This window comes from Eufriesea mexicana, unplaced genomic scaffold (assembly GCF_001483705.2).
Source record: "Eufriesea mexicana isolate 0111107269 unplaced genomic scaffold, ASM148370v2 scaffold1303, whole genome shotgun sequence".
Taxonomy (NCBI): domain Eukaryota; kingdom Metazoa; phylum Arthropoda; class Insecta; order Hymenoptera; family Apidae; genus Eufriesea; species Eufriesea mexicana.
This window is the reverse complement of record NW_016909433.1, coordinates 166,180-185,012: the sequence shown is the minus strand read 5'-3', so window position 1 is coordinate 185,012 and position 18,833 is coordinate 166,180. Positions and strand designations below refer to the sequence as shown.

At 30.3% G+C, this 18,833-nt stretch overlaps 1 protein-coding gene and 1 long non-coding RNA gene across 2 annotated transcripts in view; both read left to right on the top strand.

Annotated features, from left to right (window-relative positions):
• Positions 1–18,833, top strand: part of gw (trinucleotide repeat containing adaptor protein gawky) — a 49,804-nt gene that overhangs the window by 17,581 nt on the left and 13,390 nt on the right. Inside the window, exons 6-10 of the mRNA XM_017900546.1 lie at positions 13,078–13,162; positions 13,418–13,762; positions 15,458–17,043; positions 17,524–17,900; positions 18,194–18,527. Coding sequence (XP_017756035.1) covers positions 13,078–13,162; positions 13,418–13,762; positions 15,458–17,043; positions 17,524–17,900; positions 18,194–18,527 — 2,727 coding nt within the window. The remainder of the gene's footprint in view (positions 1–13,077; positions 13,163–13,417; positions 13,763–15,457; positions 17,044–17,523; positions 17,901–18,193; positions 18,528–18,833) is intronic.
• Positions 6,692–7,684, top strand: LOC108547854 (uncharacterized). Its single transcript, XR_001890229.1, has 3 exons — positions 6,692–6,790; positions 7,119–7,369; positions 7,457–7,684. It is a non-coding gene; the product is annotated as an uncharacterized LOC108547854 (long non-coding RNA).

Below are 18,833 nucleotides of genomic sequence, written 5' to 3'. Positions count from 1 at the left end.
TATGAACGTTACACACACACACACACACACACACACACACACACACACACACACACACACATATACATACATATACATACATATACATATACATACATAAACATACACATACATATACATACATAAACATACACATACATATACATACATAAACATACATATACATATACTATGCCATATAAGAAATGATTTCTTAATTTCTAGAATGAAACAAAATAGTCGAACTAGCAAAATAAAAATATACCATATGCTCTGTGGCATCTGTAACATTCTTAATTTTATAAATTCAGTAGTATGATTTCCATATTTTTCATTTTTTGTTATTTAGTCCATAATTTTGCAGGCTTGATTGTATGATATTTTTCTTAGTATACTTTACTACTTCATTTTTATACATTATTTCTTTTTTCTCTTTGTTTGTTATGATCCATGTTCTTATACACATGCTCTTTATAATGTTAATTAATTAACATATGTTTGTAATAAAACAGTGCATCAGAAAAATTTCTTACAGAATTGTTTTATTTTATATACATTAACTTATATATTAAACAGATGTAACCTTGTAGTGAATTTTATAAGTTACTTTTTGTGCACTAAAAATGCCTATCTTAGCCTACAATATAATTATCATAATATTTGATCTACTTCCAATAACATAATCAAAATGAACTTCAAATAAACACTTATTAATATCAGATGGAGAATATATTGCCCCAACAAAATATTGTTAAAGTATTGTTATTTAATGAGTAATTGAAGTTACTGTGTAATTTCTTAAATAGGAACATACATATATTTTGCTTTCATTATTCTAATAGTACATGAGATGATGATTTTGATGATATGATATAATGTATTTTGGTTATTTGATCTTATACCCGTAAATTATGATTTATGACATAGAATTCATAGATTATGGTTTAACAATACATGTAAGAAATGCAAACTGCATATATAACATGTACAAATTTATTGTTTAATGATTGTAATTTTTTAGCAGATAAAGTCAGATATTAGAGAAGTTTTGATATTATGTTTATAACAAATAGGATTGTTATAAAATACAAAATTTTATTTAGAGTTAAGGTTTAAGACATCTTAAGTAAATAAATGATACAATGATTTATAATTAAGAAAAAATTATACATGGTGGACAGAATCATAAAATTAGAAAAAAAAATAACAATAATGATAATTAAGTAACTACATTTTATTATCATGTAATATCATGTAATCATAGTAATACGGTATGGTTCAAACTTTTCTGTGCTTGTAAAATCACTATTTGTAATTGCTATGTATCTTTATCTTAATACAAAGTTTTGATAAAAATGTGAGATTTTTGCAGAATTTTTTCTACATGATTAAATGATAAAGGAAGTACATATATACGGGTTGTCCAAAAAGGTTGGAACCAAACTGAAACTATGTGTTACTGAGGTAAAATAAATGAAGAAAATTTATGTAAACGGACAAAATTTATGGACAAAATTCGTCTTACAATTCATTGTAGAGAATCGTATACATAGTACACATTCTCAATAAGGAATTTTTTTTCTCTTTTTTCTTTTTTTGAATTTTCGAACATTTCTTAAAAGTTTCACAAAAAATCATTAATATCTTTATCTCATATCTTCTTAATAAACCATTTTCAGACATAAATTTATATGAACTTTTTTCATCAATTTGATCTCAATAACGTATAGTCCAAGTTTGATCTCAACCTTTTTGGACACACTATATATATATATATATATATACGCTCAAGTAATCTGCAATTTTTAGTCATATGTCTTTTAATTATAAATAAGAACTTAAATCCATATTTATTGCAAAATAGAGACAAGAAACACAAGCATTGGAAGTTGGAACTTACAGTTGTGTAGAAAAATTTCAGTTTCCTTTAGTTTCAGTTTACAGTTTCCTCATTCACTTATCATTTTTTACATATACAGAATATTTATAAAAATTTAATTATGTTAATTGAATGTTGACTATTTCTTACTAATTAAATAGGAATACTATTAAAGATATTAGAGTAGCAAATAATTTTTAGGATTTTGTTTAGTTATTTAGTTATTATTTATTCGGGATAAATTCTTTTTTCCTCATCACAACCTGGTATTAAGACATATAAATCTATTACTTTTGCTTGTGAATGAGAACTGTTGTTAATCTTTATAAAATTAGAAAAGAAGTTCTTATTAACTTCAATATCTTTTATATCAGTTATATTATATTTTTATAAATTTATAACAATTGTCCCATAAAATATGAATTTTTTAACCCTTTGTACTCGAGTAGTGACTCTCGGTCATCGTTCGTTTTAAAACCTTAAAACTTAAGTAATGAATATGCGGCAATAACTAGATTCGAAGTACATGTGAAATATTGAAGTGGAATACACGAGATTTTCTTTTTCTATTTTAGAATAAATAACATCGTCAACCTTAGAAAAATATAAGAAAAGCTTGGAATTGTTATATTGTGTCTTTATAGCGAAAAATCTTCGAATGCAAAGAGTTTTAATATATTTGATTACTTTTTTTTTTCATTTTATATCTTTTCACATTTGTATTTGTTTTATGTTTACATAGTTCTATATTTATGGCTGTTGCTAATAAAAGAAATTTTTGATGCATATCAAACATAATATGATTAAAAAGATAAGCATTATACAATATACATATACATATTATTAGTAAAATATATTAACTTCATTATTTTTTTAAATATTGTGAATTATATTTACATTAGGCCAATATAAAACAGATATATTTTCACTTTCAAATTAATTTTATATACTTGTAATATGTATGCCTATAAATTGTAATGCCATTAATATAATACAATTTTGAATTTGCTTCTAAATTAATTTCAATTAGCTAGTATTTTTTACAAGATAATTAACAAAATATAACGTTTATTATCCCGTAGGAGCAATATTTTCTCTGTAGAGGGTTTCAAATATTGCATTTAAATTGTTGAACTTAAATTAAAAAATTGTATTTTTTACTAGTAAATAATATTAACTTTTAATTTTTTATTAACTTTTTGCAGAATAAATTTGTAGTATCAATAATTTTTTTCTCGTAGATAGTTTTCTCTTAGAAATTTTTTTGTTTTTGTAATTATAAATCCTGTTGTGCTACATTCTGACAATTTTTTTAACTCTAAATGTAAAAGTCATTGTTTTATGCAGCAAATATATTATGAAATTAATTATATAAATGACGAATTGATATCCTATAATTTATGTTACTGCATTTGTTTATTAAATGTATTCTAAAGCTGTTAATAAAAAATGTATGGTACCATTCAAAAAGTATAAAATGACCTTGATTTCTGAGAAGGAAATTTGCAAAAAGTTTTTCTTGTAGCAATATTTTACTATTTTATAACAATGAAGTTTTATGTGAAATATTTTCCATTAAAATATTAGAAATAGTTTTATTCTGTTTACAACGAATTATGTATTGGTATATCAAATATTATTTTGCGTATAACGTACTGGTTAGTCAAAACTGTGTTGTCCAATTTCACTAGTGATACATTAATACATCAAAGCTTTATTTATTATTTTAATGGTAATGAATGGTAATGAATGTTGACTTTCATACAGTAATATTATTGTTGTATGCTTTAGGTTTTTATTAATTATAATAATATGAACCTGATTATAAGAAATAATAAAAATCATTCAGCCCACATTGAAAGAACAAAAAACAAAAATTCAATTAATCACAATATTTATAATATCTCTTGATTTATACTGGATTAATAAATTTAAAAAATTATAAAAAAAATTTAGAAATGAAATAACATAGCAGTGTGATGTATATACATATAGTGTTACTCTATGTAGAACATTATAAGTTATCACACTCCGTAATCTTTTAAAATGAGACAGGATAACAGTATATGAATATGAATATATATATTTGATGAAAGTATATTTATTATATTCAAAATTTGTTCTAATATTTTATTATATTTTATGTACATAAGATTTAGTAGAAGTTTTAGTAAAAGACAAATGTACAAGCAGTATGAAACTAGGTAACGGTTATTTTAACCGTTCGTCTAAATTCATTATGTTCTTCTATGTCAGTGTATTAGCCTGTACGTATGAAACTGTTACCGACTGTTGCGAATTCAAACGGTTGACCGTTTTGTAGACTACCATATATGTATTCCCAATTCGTCTATTGAACTTTGTATAGGATGGGTTGCGCAAATGAGATCGGTTGTAACTGTTGCACTTTTCGTAATCCAGTGGTATATACATTTTTTAATTAAAAACGCAAAAATATCTTATAGACGGTTGAAGCTACATACGAAAAATTATTATTATGAAAATAGTTTGATATAAATAGGGACATTGTGTGACAAAAATAATTTTTTTGGATATACAATATGGGAAGATTTTAAGGCTAACTTAATTTTTTCCAATAGAATATCGATATATTTTTATTCATAATGTGACTTTGTTTATTTGTGACAATTTCAATGGTGTGTCATATAAGTTAATTAATTCCATGTGTAGTAGTAGATCTTGAACTAATGAAATCCTAAGAATTAAGATCAACGTGAATCGTAGGACTAGATGACATTGCAAATGTGTAGTGGACTTGAATAACTAATCGGTAACTTATAAGTCGCATTGGCTTAGTGCTTGGGATTTCATTAATTCGAAATCTGTTATATCTTCCAACAGCAATGAGTACACATATGTAACACACCTAACCTCATTTTAATATATATTGTCGAGTTACGAATACGATAAATAAGGTATATAATGTACAGTTTAAAAAAATAGGTTGACTTTGAACTCTTTCTTTTAATTCTCTTCAATATATATATACAAAAAGTTATTTACTCTACACAGTGTATCTTCCTGTACTTATTGTCATAGTAACCATTTCTTTTCAACGGCATACGAGATATTCTTATGTTTATTAGATTGAAAGAAATACGCCGTATAACGGTAATAATTTTTTCTTTTTTTTTGTGTCTAACCAGAGCTCTGCTTGTTCCGTATATAGAAATATTAATTGTATATTATACTTGAAATATATTTTATAATTGAAATATACGATTCAATATATAATATGTAATACAATTTACATACAGAATGGTTGGATTAAAAAAGTATATCTTTTAATGCAATTGCATTTTTGGAAACAGTGAAAACATAAGATAATAGATTTCTTTATATCATTTAATTTTCTTTTGTGTTAATCTTTCTATATTTCACTGATTAAAAATTATAATCTATCACAATTACGTGATTTGCTTTATATAATGTTGAAAAGAATTAAGTATACTTGTATTTTATCTAAAATGTTTGAGATTATTCGAATGTAAAGCCAAGAATGGCTGTTTTTGAATACGTTCAAGAGAAATATTCAGGAAACATTCAGGAAATATTACAATAACATTATTACATGAAAATATTTCGAATGGTTTTAACTTATTCAATATATTAACTCTTTACACTCGAGAGACGCCCTTCAGTCGTCATTTAATAAAATTTCGAAGATCGATAGTAATTAATATGTCAAATTTAAGATAATGTAACGATGTGCGAGGTATCGAAATCAAATAATTTTACGTGTCAATTATTATACTATTTCTTATTTACTGCTTAAAAAAACATCATCAGCTTTATAGCAGAAAATCTTCGAACCCCCCTACTCTTCTTTAACTAAAAAGTCGGATGTACGAGATATATGTAAACAAGAAGGGTTATTTTTGAATCGGTATTTCAATATATTACTGGCAACATGATTCGTCATTTGCAATGTACATACGTAAAAGATGGTCACGGTCGAGGGTGGTTTAATTGAAATACTCGAGGCGAAATCGTTACTAGCAAATCTCTGACTAGACTTTATTCTGACTATAACTTGTAAGAATATATGAGATTAGGCGAGCTCCGGTTACCGATAAGGTGACGTGGTGAGGAGCAATGACACGTAGCAATGATAACCGGAGTTTCAAATCGAAGCGGCGATCCGCTTGATCCGCGATCAATGAACAAAGGAGGCCCATTCTTGAAAGTGTAGGTCGAGAAGCGTACGGGGACAGTTCCGGGACAGTTCTTAGACAGTGCTGAGACAGTTCTTTGAGAGACAGTTTACGTGAGAGACGAAACTATGACTACCTCATAGCGAAAATAAGAATATCGAATCGGCCACCGAGAGTTAGACTTGTGACCTAGCCCTCGCTTAGTAAAACCCCCTTACAGTTTTGACTTTAAGTAAGGGTGCAAGCGTATGAGACAGTTCCGAGACAGTTTCTAGACAGTGCTTTGAGAGGAGTTAATGAGAGACAGTTTTTAGGAAAGAGTATTAGAGTTCTTGTTGAATATTAGTAAACCCCCCTTACAAATTGAAACTACTCGAACTTCTGACTCTCGACTACACAACTCACAACTCTGGAACTCTAACTCTAGCTCTCGACTGACTACTGACTATTTTAACACTTTACCGACTGGTAACCTATTATTCGACTTTTTGTCGCCGACACCTACCGACCGATAGCCTATTAATCGGCTTTTTTCACCGACGCTTATCGAGCTATGTAGCCTATTAATCGGTTGTCATGGCGATGAACAGTCATTATCATTATATGAACAGTAATTTGTTATTTAGTATTGAGGTACGTTGCTCAGTTGTATCAGTCGCGTTACTTTGTAAGCTCCCCATTTTTGTATGGGGGGCGCCAAGGAGAATCTGCGGCTGAGCGGCCGGTCGGATGTGCTTGTGCTGTTGAATCGCTAGCGGTCGGTAAAGTGTTAAAATCATAAGTTCTCTTATCCATCAAAGTTATTCCATATTTCTTCTTATTTATACTTATTTCTAAAACAAATGTTTTATTCTCAAACACTCCTAATTCCGACATTCTTATCACGTGGTTCGTACATTGAAGATACCACAATTACATTGTTTTATTAATTTAACACATCGAATAAATGCTGCCATAAATTTGTCAAGTTATTGGAATGTTCTTGTACGAAAAACGTGTTATAAGGAAACCGCGTTGTAGGAGACTTGACTGTACTAAATTTGTAACAATATCAAATTCTAAACTCTTTACCTGAATTTTTTCAGCGGATGAAAGTATGACCAAAATTGAAGCGAGGTTGCGGATATAATCAAGATTCTTTTTCTTGATTCTAATACAGGAACACTAGTCGATACTTTGTTCCATACACAAGTAACAAAAGCACTTTCCCTTCATTATTATCTTTTGTTCTATGAGGTTTACCCACAGCGGTGTGCACAAATTTCTGGCTAAATGGATTTCTCCAATCATATTCCAATAATGGTATTGAAAAGAATTTTGACTAATAATTGGCAGTGTAAGTAAAAGGAAACAAATAAGCGCTGTTTATTATTTCATATATACCTACAAAATTGTAAAACTAAGATTATCAATGATTTCCCAGCAATGTTAAATTGATTAATAAGAATAAAGAACTGCAGCTGGATGAGTCTGTCTGACTGAGTCTTCACAGTTATCTTGAGACGTGGAGGAGAGTAATTTATATATTAAACATATGCAATAACATATATAGTACCAAAGTCACGTGGCAAAATATTTGATGAATTTTCAACTCTCAAAGGACTGCTTCGATAGCAAAGAAATAGCATGGATGATTCAATAAGACAATGATCCGGGACTCATTTTGAAATTAAATTGTCTATGTATAGTGGTTGTATTCTAAAAATATAACAATTTCAAACTGGTCAGTACAGCTTTTCAATTTGCAGTTGATTATTTCCTCTTCCTTTATGAAGATGTTAAGTAAACAAATTTAAAAATTCAAATCAGATGAAATTATTTGGAAGAAGAATGGAATCGTTTCAAATTGTATTTTGCATTTAGTTGAGTATATGCCTTGATATTATGTTTCAACTTATTCACAAAATATAAATAATAATTCATAACATGAAGTGATTTAATGTATCATATTGTAAAATCTGGGAACGTTGACGTTAGATATTAATTTAGCAATTTTTTAGGTAAGTAAACAGCACTTATTATATCGTTTTCCTTTAATTGTCACGTGCTTATACCCAATATTAGTCATAACTTTGTAATATCATTTTCAAATGATTGGGTCACACAGGGCTCATTAGCTAAAATATCGTGGCAGGAGCCCTGTGTCCTTATACATAAGATAATCTGACGAATGTCTGCTGCGACTACATTTGCGTGGGTCTATGTGTGAGCTGCAAAATTTCGAGGGTTAAGGTGTTTTGCTTAAGCAGTACTGTCTTTTGAGTCCATTAGTAAGCAGAATCACTCGAATTGCCCTGTATAATGTAAAAAGTCTATGCAACTGGAAATTTTTGCTAGTGGATGTAAAATATCTGGAAAGATCGATCTTCCGATTAGGATTTTAGAAATATGCTCTCAAACTGTTCGTTTGAATCGTTTGAAATCATTTGTTAGTGTTTTACGTTTTACTTCTGAAATTTATATACAAACACGTTTCGTAGACATAGGGAAATAGAATATAATATGAATAATATTGAATAAAGGATTTATGTTCTATAGGATAAAAGACTGCATATTCAATAAAGGAATTAATATAATTTTATGCATCTTAAATTGAATAATAAATTTAAGCAATATTTGTGACACTGAAAACAACGGGTGTTTGATCAGATAAAAGAGACTCATACAATTTGCAGTATATCGAGTATTTTGAGCTAAAAAAAGAAAAAGGTTATTTATGTAAGATGTATGGATACAACAATAACATTATTGCTGTTAATCGAAATCTTAAAGACCATATTTATTTACCACGTTTATTTGACACCATATTTCTTAACTCTTCGACAGGATTTTGCAAGAACTAATTGGCTTGATATTTAATTTATGTACATATCCAACATTTTCTTTAATTTCTTTAATTTTCTTTTATGTTAAGGTCTTTATTTTCCTTTCTCTTTCTTTTTAAATTAAATTTTAGCAAAAAATTAACCATTTCATTAACATGTTATTTCTTTGACAAATTTTTGTATTCTTTATCTAGTATGTGCACAATCATATATATTAATAATATTTCTGTCTTTTTTTTCTTTATTGAATTGTCTTAAATAACTATATGTATATTGATCAATACATATACTGCAGCCTATTTCTTAACGATTATTAACTATTCTTGCATGAAAGATATTTTTGGCTTACACATGGATGTATATAGTCCCATTTTGATAATTTAAGTAGTCTTAATCGGAATATTCTAAAAATGGGTTATATTTTAATAATAATTTATATTTAAAGAAGAATTTCTTTAACACGTTGGCTGCCGTGGGAGTCACCGGTGACCGGCACTCGACTTGGCTACAGCGCCGTGGGAGCCACCGGTGACCGGCGACACGACCAATAGTTAAAATACATAATTAGGGTAAACATCGATACTTATAAATTTCTAAATAATACCATTGTTTCTGTAATGCTTTGAAGAAATTAATGCCACGAAAAATGCATAAAACAAGTTTATACAACTAAACTTAAGTGCTGTAAATAATATTTCAACATAATATGCATCGCATAATGAAAAATTCATGTTAGCGCCTTGGGCAAGTCACGTAAAATTCGCGCGGCAGCCAACGTGTTAAGGAGATATTCTTGTAATCTGGCCAATAAAAATCGATTTCTTTGGGGCATTTTTCTAAAGAAACCATAATACGTTTTGGTATGCACAAATTTATTTATACTTAAAGAATATTTCCAATTTTTTTTTAACGAAATTATTGAAAATTGTGGGAATTATATAGCCTTGGGTAAATTATGTTTTTAAAAACATAAGTTCGAATGGCTGATATGATTCCGGACCATCTGATTATCTGATTATCTGAAATGAAAAAACCGAAAGCATCTTAATTATTATAAATACGTCTATAGCATGAACCATCAAAACAAAGAAATTTCGAAAATTAAAAAAAAATTTGAAATTTAAATATCGATTTTTCTTTTCGTCCTTTGGGTGGTAAACAAAAATAGAAGAAGCATCAGATTTTGAAATCCATGGTTTGAAGATCTCCAAATTTCAACTCACTCGATCAACTAAAACGCGAGATATCCTGTCAGCCGGTTCAAAAAATATGGTTTCGAGAAAAATGCGTTTGAATGCGCTATACGCTGCGCTTTAAACATCTATAACTTCACGAATTTACTAATTTTACGAATTCAAATAAATCCTTTTACACACTTTCGAAAACATACTTCGAAAAAATGTAAAAAAAGAAATCGATTTTTTTAAGCTGGATTACAAAGAATACCCTCTTAACATATTGCGTACGACACTCTGGTCGCGCAACGCGCTTTCAGGGCCGGCACATTTTTGGGCGATCCAAAAACACTTAATACGATGCATATATGCACCTTTTTAATTCGCATTTGGTATTATATTCACATATTAAAATAAGAATAACGCGAGACTTCGTTATCCTGGTAACGTAACAAGAAAATCTATTTTTAATTCTTTAAATCATCGATTGAGTCGAAGAAACCTGAAATCGAGATATCTCGTCACCCGTACGCAACGTGTTAAGAGCGAACTAGAAAAATAAGCAAGTCGTATCAAATCTGTTTATCTTTATTTTTTTCTTTTTGAACTTGTTTTATCTTGTAGCGATAACATCTAAGAATGAGTCGCATAAAAGCTTCCATTCGTGGAAAACGTTCTTGTAGATTATGTACTAGTAACAGCAATAATATGTTTTATTTCGTAGTGTTCTCTGTTCTCCGAATGCACTGAAAGAGAGAAATGTTACTTTAATTAATTTTAGATGGATCATTGTATAATGTACTTCAGAATTTCAAATCAATAGAAAAACGAAATAGTGAGAAGCACTGAATGAGTAATTTTCTATTAGATTTATAAGATTATGTTTAATATTATGAACTATTGTTAAAGCTGAGATATGAGAATGAAACGATATAGAGGTTCATAAAAATGGCTCGAGTGTGATAAATCATTTGTCAATATTTGAGGTTATCTTTTTTTAAAAAAAAAAAAAGGGAAAAAAAGGTGAAACTGAGCATATGTTTATTGGATAAAAAATTTTTCATTATTTTTTACTATTGCTTATTTAATGTGTGATTCTAACACAGCTATGTATATAAAAATGCACATAGTTTTGGTATTTCAGCGTTACGTAATGTGTATTTTATATATGCAGATAAATGATTTACAATAATTTATTATATTCTTTGCTGTGATTAAAAAACACGTTCACGTGTTATAATCTAACGAATTGAATTTATTTATGCTATGTGTCCAATTTTGTTTCAGACTATACATTTAAGAGGATATATCACAGTTAAAATGTAAACATTCGAATTTTTTCCTGTTTCTTAAAGTATATTTTTAACATTACAACAAAAAGGTACTTCTTTAGCTATTTAAAGAAATTTGAAAATTTCGTGCAACTGTGTGCTTCATTTCGAATTCGAATTCGAATTCGAATCTAACTTCTCGTTTGTTTTGTAGCAAGATATAATTTCAAGGGTTTTTCTCGAGAGCATTTCACAAGAGAATTTTCTTTTTTCTTATTAAAGATAGAATAATTAAAAAATTGTTGATTCGGAAAGATTTAAAAAATTACATAAGATTTTAAAAAATAGAAAGAAAGATTTAAAAAAAGAGTTTTAAGCAATTACATAAGAGTAGTTATTGGTGATCTATTTTGAAAAGTTTTGTTTAGTAATATTCGTTGTATTTGCATTTTTGATAACGATATTGTAATTAGTAAAAGTTTTTGATTTATGAATTTTTCATAAGCGCTGTGATCAATCGATGCTGAAAATTGGATGCGCTGCAACTTCAAGCGGTTAATGCAAAGGCTAAAGGAAGTACAGAAAAGGTACGAATTGCATCCTGCTAGCAAAAACTGAAAAAAAAAGACAGATATTAATATTGCGAGAAATTTCTTATTATAGTTAAAAATATAATCGAAATAAGTTTCAGTTGTTTGCATTGTGTTACGGTAGAAACTACATTGTTTTGAACAACGTAGTCCAATTAAAAAATGGAGTTCCTTACTCGTAGCATTTTTCAAGCTGCACGAGTAGATAGAATTCGACAAGCACGAGTCGTGTTGAGAGCTTCATGGTAGGGTATTTTACAAACTTAAAAGAATCCAAAAATCTGTAACAGCGGAAACTGTATAAGCATGTGTTTCACGATGTTGCAAATATTTGCTGAGTATTTTTAAATTGTCGTTAGAAACAAATTTTCATAGATACGTAGACGTGAAATTAAAATTGTTTTGATGTAATAAGGTGCGGGCTACTGCTATGTGTATAATTGCATTATTCAATCTATTTTATAGTTGATATAATATAAATATTATAAATGTAAATAAATATTATATAAATATTATAAAATAGTGTGAATAATGCCGTTCATATGGAACACGCTAAGAGAAATTTTGGAAACTTTTCATAAGGCTATTAGAATCCGAATTTATATGCCCGTACTCTTATCGATATTTTGCCTCCGACTTTGCTTTGATGACCATTAGTGTCACTTGCTTGCAGCCTTACCAGCAAAAATTAACGGTACATAACCTATATCTACTAGAGACATGTCATAGATATCAATTCCATAGTGTGATGAACAATTAATTCCTTTTTATTTTCAATTTTAATCTTTTTCAAGATTTTGAGAGGAAATTGAATTTTTAGCTTCTTTGGAAGAAATTAGTTTTCTTTATTCAAACGTTATAATAATAATTGTAATACCTTTGTATAGAATTGTTTCGTCACTAGTTATTACTCAGATGTTAAAACATTTAAAAAAGAAGTATTATTAAACTTGCACTGTTTTAGATACAAAAAAGGGTTTGAAGGTTCTTTATTTCACTTATTTGTCACTTGAACAAAGCTTATGCTTCCAGGGCGTTTATTGTGATGTATCCTCTTAATGTAACAAAAATCGTTAATACTACATGATGATGTATTTGAGAAATGTTTTGAATATGAATGTTATAATAATATTAAAAAATGTTTTATCGATTGTATTTTTCATGATATTGTTTCGTGTTTCAGGCAAGTTTATCTTGACCAGTCGAAGCTCGACCTGCCAGTCAGTGGCGTCGTCAACCACAACACACCTAACAAAAAATCATCTTCTAACTTACGATAATAATAATACTAATAATAATAATAATAATATTAATAATAATAATAGTAATAATAATAGTAATAATAATAATAATCCTAAACTAAATAATCGCTCAAATCGAGCGGAACATAATCATCAAGACGATCGAAAAAAAACAGTTAATACAACAACAAAAAGAAAACAACCGGGCTCGTCCGGCAACCACAAACCGGGCAGCTCCGCCAATAACTCTAAGTCTATGTCTAAGACATTAAGTGATAATAAGACTAGCTTTAGCGTACTAAACATTAGGGTACTAAGTATAAGCGTAAATCTACGATTAACAGGAGATAAGTGCGCAATCGATGAAGGGGTACCTAGCCTAGTTAGGATACCCAAGTCTGATCGCCCCTCGTCAGGCCACTTCTCTCTCGACTCTCTTGACAATTACTCCTTACTAGGATCCTGCCTTCATCCGGGCAAATACAATAATATTAAGTCTAATTCTAGCCTCCTAAGTAATAATAACGATAACTACAAGTCTGTGATATTGCTCAGCTCAACCAGTAACCATTATTTCCTCCGCGTTGAAATGGACGGTGGTGCGATTGCAATGAGACTAAGAACCCGTTTGAATCCATTCAGATTCTTAACGAACTCTTTTTTCGACGGTTTATCGTTACGAAGATGGTTTTTTTCGGAATCGCAGGATGAATACTTTAGAATTACGAAAATGATTTTATCGAGCGATGATCTAATTATCGAAACCAAACATTCTCCGATTGAATTTAATTTTAAAATGCCAAACATTTCACAGAAATTTTTATCGAGTTATTTCATACTTCAAGATGAATGCTATTGGACTCAAATTAATTTCGAACTCGCAGAATCATTGGTGAAATTCTTTTCGACGCATTTAACGATAATTAAACTTGTTTTAAAGGGTATAAGCTGTTCGAAGCATGAATTGCAATTTAAAAATCAAGACTCGGTTGAATTATTTTTTCTTAAAGTTAATTCTAAAAGCGTAAAAATTTATGCCAAGTGTGCGTCGCGTGATTTAACACTTGAGGATATTTTCTTAACCACGATTAATCTGAGAATTGTACAATTTTTATTGATATGCCTATTTTCGAAGTACGAATCTCGTTATTTGTTTTATTTGGGAATCATCGAGAAGCTATTGAAATTTATGAAAAAAGACCCAAGAGAGTTGAAACAATGTTTCGGAAGCAACTCCGTTTCGTTTGAGATATCGATGAAACCTCTATGCATTCTGTTGAACAAATTTTTTCCAAATATCAACATCAAATCTTCGTCCATAATAGATTCTTCTTTTATGGAAGTCGACGAGAAACGAGAGGAAATATTGAAAAATGTTATGTCGGATGATATATTGTTTATAAACAATAATATTAATCTAACGAAAATTGATGAAAATTATACAAAAATATTAAAGCCGTCTGTAAATTTCGTAACGCTGAATAAGATAAATGTAATAAACGATAGGTCGTCGGATGAAGAATTAAGTTCGATTAAGAAAGGAGAAAACATGGCCACCAGTTCTTCCATTACGCTTATCGTTCCCGGAAACGAGCTAACCGACCAGCCTCCGCGACCTCTCCCATTGAGTAACGCGCCGAAACGCGCACAATCCTCTCCTCCGTGGCTCGACCTGGTCGCGAGCGAGCTGACGCAACGCGCATGTGTTCCACTCTCGTTAGATCATAAGCTTTATGTGGTTAAACTTAGCTGTAAGGTGATTTGCGATTTTAGTATTACGTGGAAGGGAATACCGAGCCACGAGACTAGCTACAAAGGGACACATCTCAATGTCCAGTCCTTAAGTATTTTTGCGGAAGCAAATGAGACGATATTGACCTGTAAGGTAGATGATTTTATGATACTGAAGAAGAGAAATTCAAAGAATACGAGCCTTTTCGATGATTCCGGAAAGGCGAGTCATAAAATTTTCATTTCTAATAAAATAATAACTTTTCCGAAGAATTCGTCAACAGTATCATTGTTATCATCATCAACAACAACAGCAACAACGATAAATTGTAAAAACATGATTTTAAAGAAGGGTAACCACTTTAAAACGTTTAGGGAAATACATTATAAGATTTCAGCTTCGGAAAAGCAAAATTTCAAGACATTGTTACACTCAATGGTTTTAAGAAAGTTGAACAGTGAAATTTTTACCTCTATGAGAAGTCTTACGCAAAATATGAACTATGTGTTCCTGTTAAAAATCTTTAGAAGATTGTATTCAGAACTTCTGAAGAAAAAACATCTAAACGCTTGGTTATTAATAAGAACCTTAAAAATATTAATTTTGAACTTAAAGGAAAAGACGGTGGAGATGTTGTCCTGGGTAATTAATGGTATTAGTAACGTGGCAACAATTACTGTTGGTGCTCTTTCATTTCAGGATAATGTTAAGTCTAACGAGCCTTCGGGCACTTATTTCGCGAGCTATAGGTACTCAGGGTCGTATACGCGTCTTGGCCCTGAGTTTGTTAAGTCTCTTTCTAAGTCTACTATAGGGGATAGGTTTAGGGTTAAGGGGGAGAACCAAGACGAGTTCGCTCTCTACATTCCTACTATGACTACCTGCAAGCCTACGATGACGCTTACACGCCAATCTGCATCCCGAATAATCGGTGTACCTGGATCTCGGCCGAACTACTTCGAGATATTATGGCCCGACCAAATGCACACTCCTCACAAATTTTATGACAGTTTACCAAACTGTTTAATGGAATATCACAATGATTCTCTTCCAGAAGGAGAAGACAAAGAGAGTTCTTCGAAATGTTTCGGTTCTTTTAACGAACAAATTACATGCCGAAACATTGGTGAAAATATTAACAATAATGAACTGGAAAGGATCAAATCTCAAACTGCTGTCTATTTCAATGACGAGCGTTATAATACTCGAACGAGAGTATTTTGTATTTGCGGTTTTGAGAGAAACTATTATTGCCAAAATTTGCACGAGTCAATAGAAGGAAATGTTTCTATTAAGGCATCGTGCTCTAGTTTACTTAAACGAACGAAGCTGAAGTATCAAGCTTTTACTGGTGTAATGAATGGAAAAATTTCTTCAAGAAATCTCTGTGATTTGTATCAATTTAATGAGATGTTATACAAAGTACACCAAGATATCGGATTTAATGTTGAGAACGTATTCACAGAAAGTCTGATAAATCCTAAGCAATTCACTCTAACCAGTTCGACGTTTCAAACTGTCCAGTTTATGGACAGCGAGGCTTCTAATGCAATGAAGACAGATGCCATTGTAGTAAACTTATGTAATTGCAATCAATTAAAAAAATCTAAAACTCTTCGATCAAAGGATAAACGACACTCTAATGGAAATTCTACTGTTTCTGCACCGTCGGAAGAAAATTTCCGTAGAAAATGTCCAAGTTCTAGTCTCTCAGAGAAAGAGGAAATCAACAACGCAAATAATATGAATAGAACTCATCTTATTGATTGTGCAAGGAATCTCATGGCAGCGTCCGTTGGAGTTTCCAAAGACATCTTACAAGTTCATAGAGCTAATCTTAAGCGCGTATTAACGCTTCTTTTCGGACCGCTTTGCGATCTTGATGAGTTCAATTTGGGGTATAAGAAAAGATGGGGGATTCCTGGCATTCTAAGATTGGCTGGCGGTGGTGAAAGTTCATTGAATAGCGGTGGATCTACAAATTGGGGCTCTACGCAAACTAGTACTACAAATAATAACAATAACAATCAATCGGGTTGGGGTGGAAATTCTGGAAATCCTTCTGGAAATAGCGGAGCACCTGGCAATTGGACTGGAAATAGTGTGAACAGGTCTGTTGCTGGGAATCCAAATTCGAATCAAAATCAAGGACCTCTTGGTGGACAAAATATTCCAGGTGGGCATTTATATTTTTCATATTAAATAACATTAAAGTTATAACTAATGCTTACATGATTTTATAAATAATTCTTAATTATAGTAACTTTATATAATAATTAACAGTTATAGTACTTTTTCTATCTTTTCACTTGTAATATTCAGTATAAAATATTTTCAATTGTATTACTAATAATAATTTTATCCTCGATGCTATAAAATCAAAATTATATCTGAACTAACAATCTAAATTTTTAAATATAAAAAGATCATAATACATTTTCTCTTTACTTCTTTCATTCTGTTCATGTATGAACACACCAAAAACAAGGCATTGGAAAATAGCTTATTTCTAAGAATTATATATAAAAAATGCAGTAAATACACGTTTTTATTTTATGCTTTATTATTGAACACAGGAAATAAGCTTCATGACGGAGTATAAAATTTGTATTAATATATCTATTTATACATGTTTGGTTGGGTAATTATTTTTCAGGTAATGTGAATAAGGTAAACAATCCAAATCAGCAATCAAATCAACAGTCAGGTCCACCAACTTCTCAATCAAGTGGAACAAGTCAGGGTGGTCAAAGCAGTAATCAGTGGTCACAGGGAAAATCTAATAATCCTGGGGGACCGAGTCAAAATTCTTCTGTTCAAAATAATAATACTTCAGCCCAACAACAACAGCAGCAGCAGCAGCAACAACAGCAGTCAAACTCCAATAACAATAACAATCAATCAAATAATCAGGTTCAGGGATCTGTAAACAGTAGTAATACGCCTGCAAACAATAATCCTTCAACGAAACAACAATTAGAACAGTTGAATACAGTGAGGGAAGCACTTTTTAGTCAAGATGGTTGGGGCTGTGTGAGTATCTTTGCTACTATATAAGTTATTACTGTACCCATAAATGTATCATTTAAAACATTTATATTACTTAATCGCGTTATTAAAATATTTTCTTTTCATTTTAAATAAAGTTATAGTTCATCTACATACCAATATAGTTATGTTTCAATGTTTAACTTTTATCTTTTTCTGAATTGGCATACTTTATAGATTATAAAAATTTGTTCCTTTTTTTGACAATTTCATGTACTTGCGTTTGATATTTGTGTACTATACCATGCTAACTTTGTGTTTTTCTCTCTCTGATGTAGCAGAATGTGAACCAAGACACAAACTGGGATGTCCCAACTTCTCCAGAACCTAGTATGTCAAAAGATGGAGTTCCAATGTGGAAGACACCAGTAAACAATGGTACTGATTTATGGGAAGCCAATTTGAGAAACGGTGGTCAACCTCCACCTCAACAGCAGGCTAAAACACCTTGGGGTCATACACCAGCAACAAACATTGGTGGAACTTGGGGTGAAGATGACGAACCTGCTGATTCATCGAATATGTGGTCTGGTGCTCCTACATCTTCCCAACCAAATTCTGCAGCTGGTCAGTGGACAACTGGTACCGGTAATCAAACCGGTATGTGGGGAGGTAATAATAATCGTGTTGAATAGCTTAGATTAAAATATATAAATGTGATTTTGAAAGCAAATCGTCATTTGATTAAGAACTACATAATGCCAAAAAAAGAAATATTTTTCTTAATATTCAAGAAATTAATAGAAAGACTGAACTGTTCTACAGCAATTTCAATTCAATTCTGATATGTATTAGGGAATTAATAAATATTTAACATTAGGACACCTAATTGCGCCAATGTAGTTTATAATTAAATTAATTTTTAAATAACATTGAGATTATATATATTTTAAGATTTTTAAACTTAATTTATTAGTT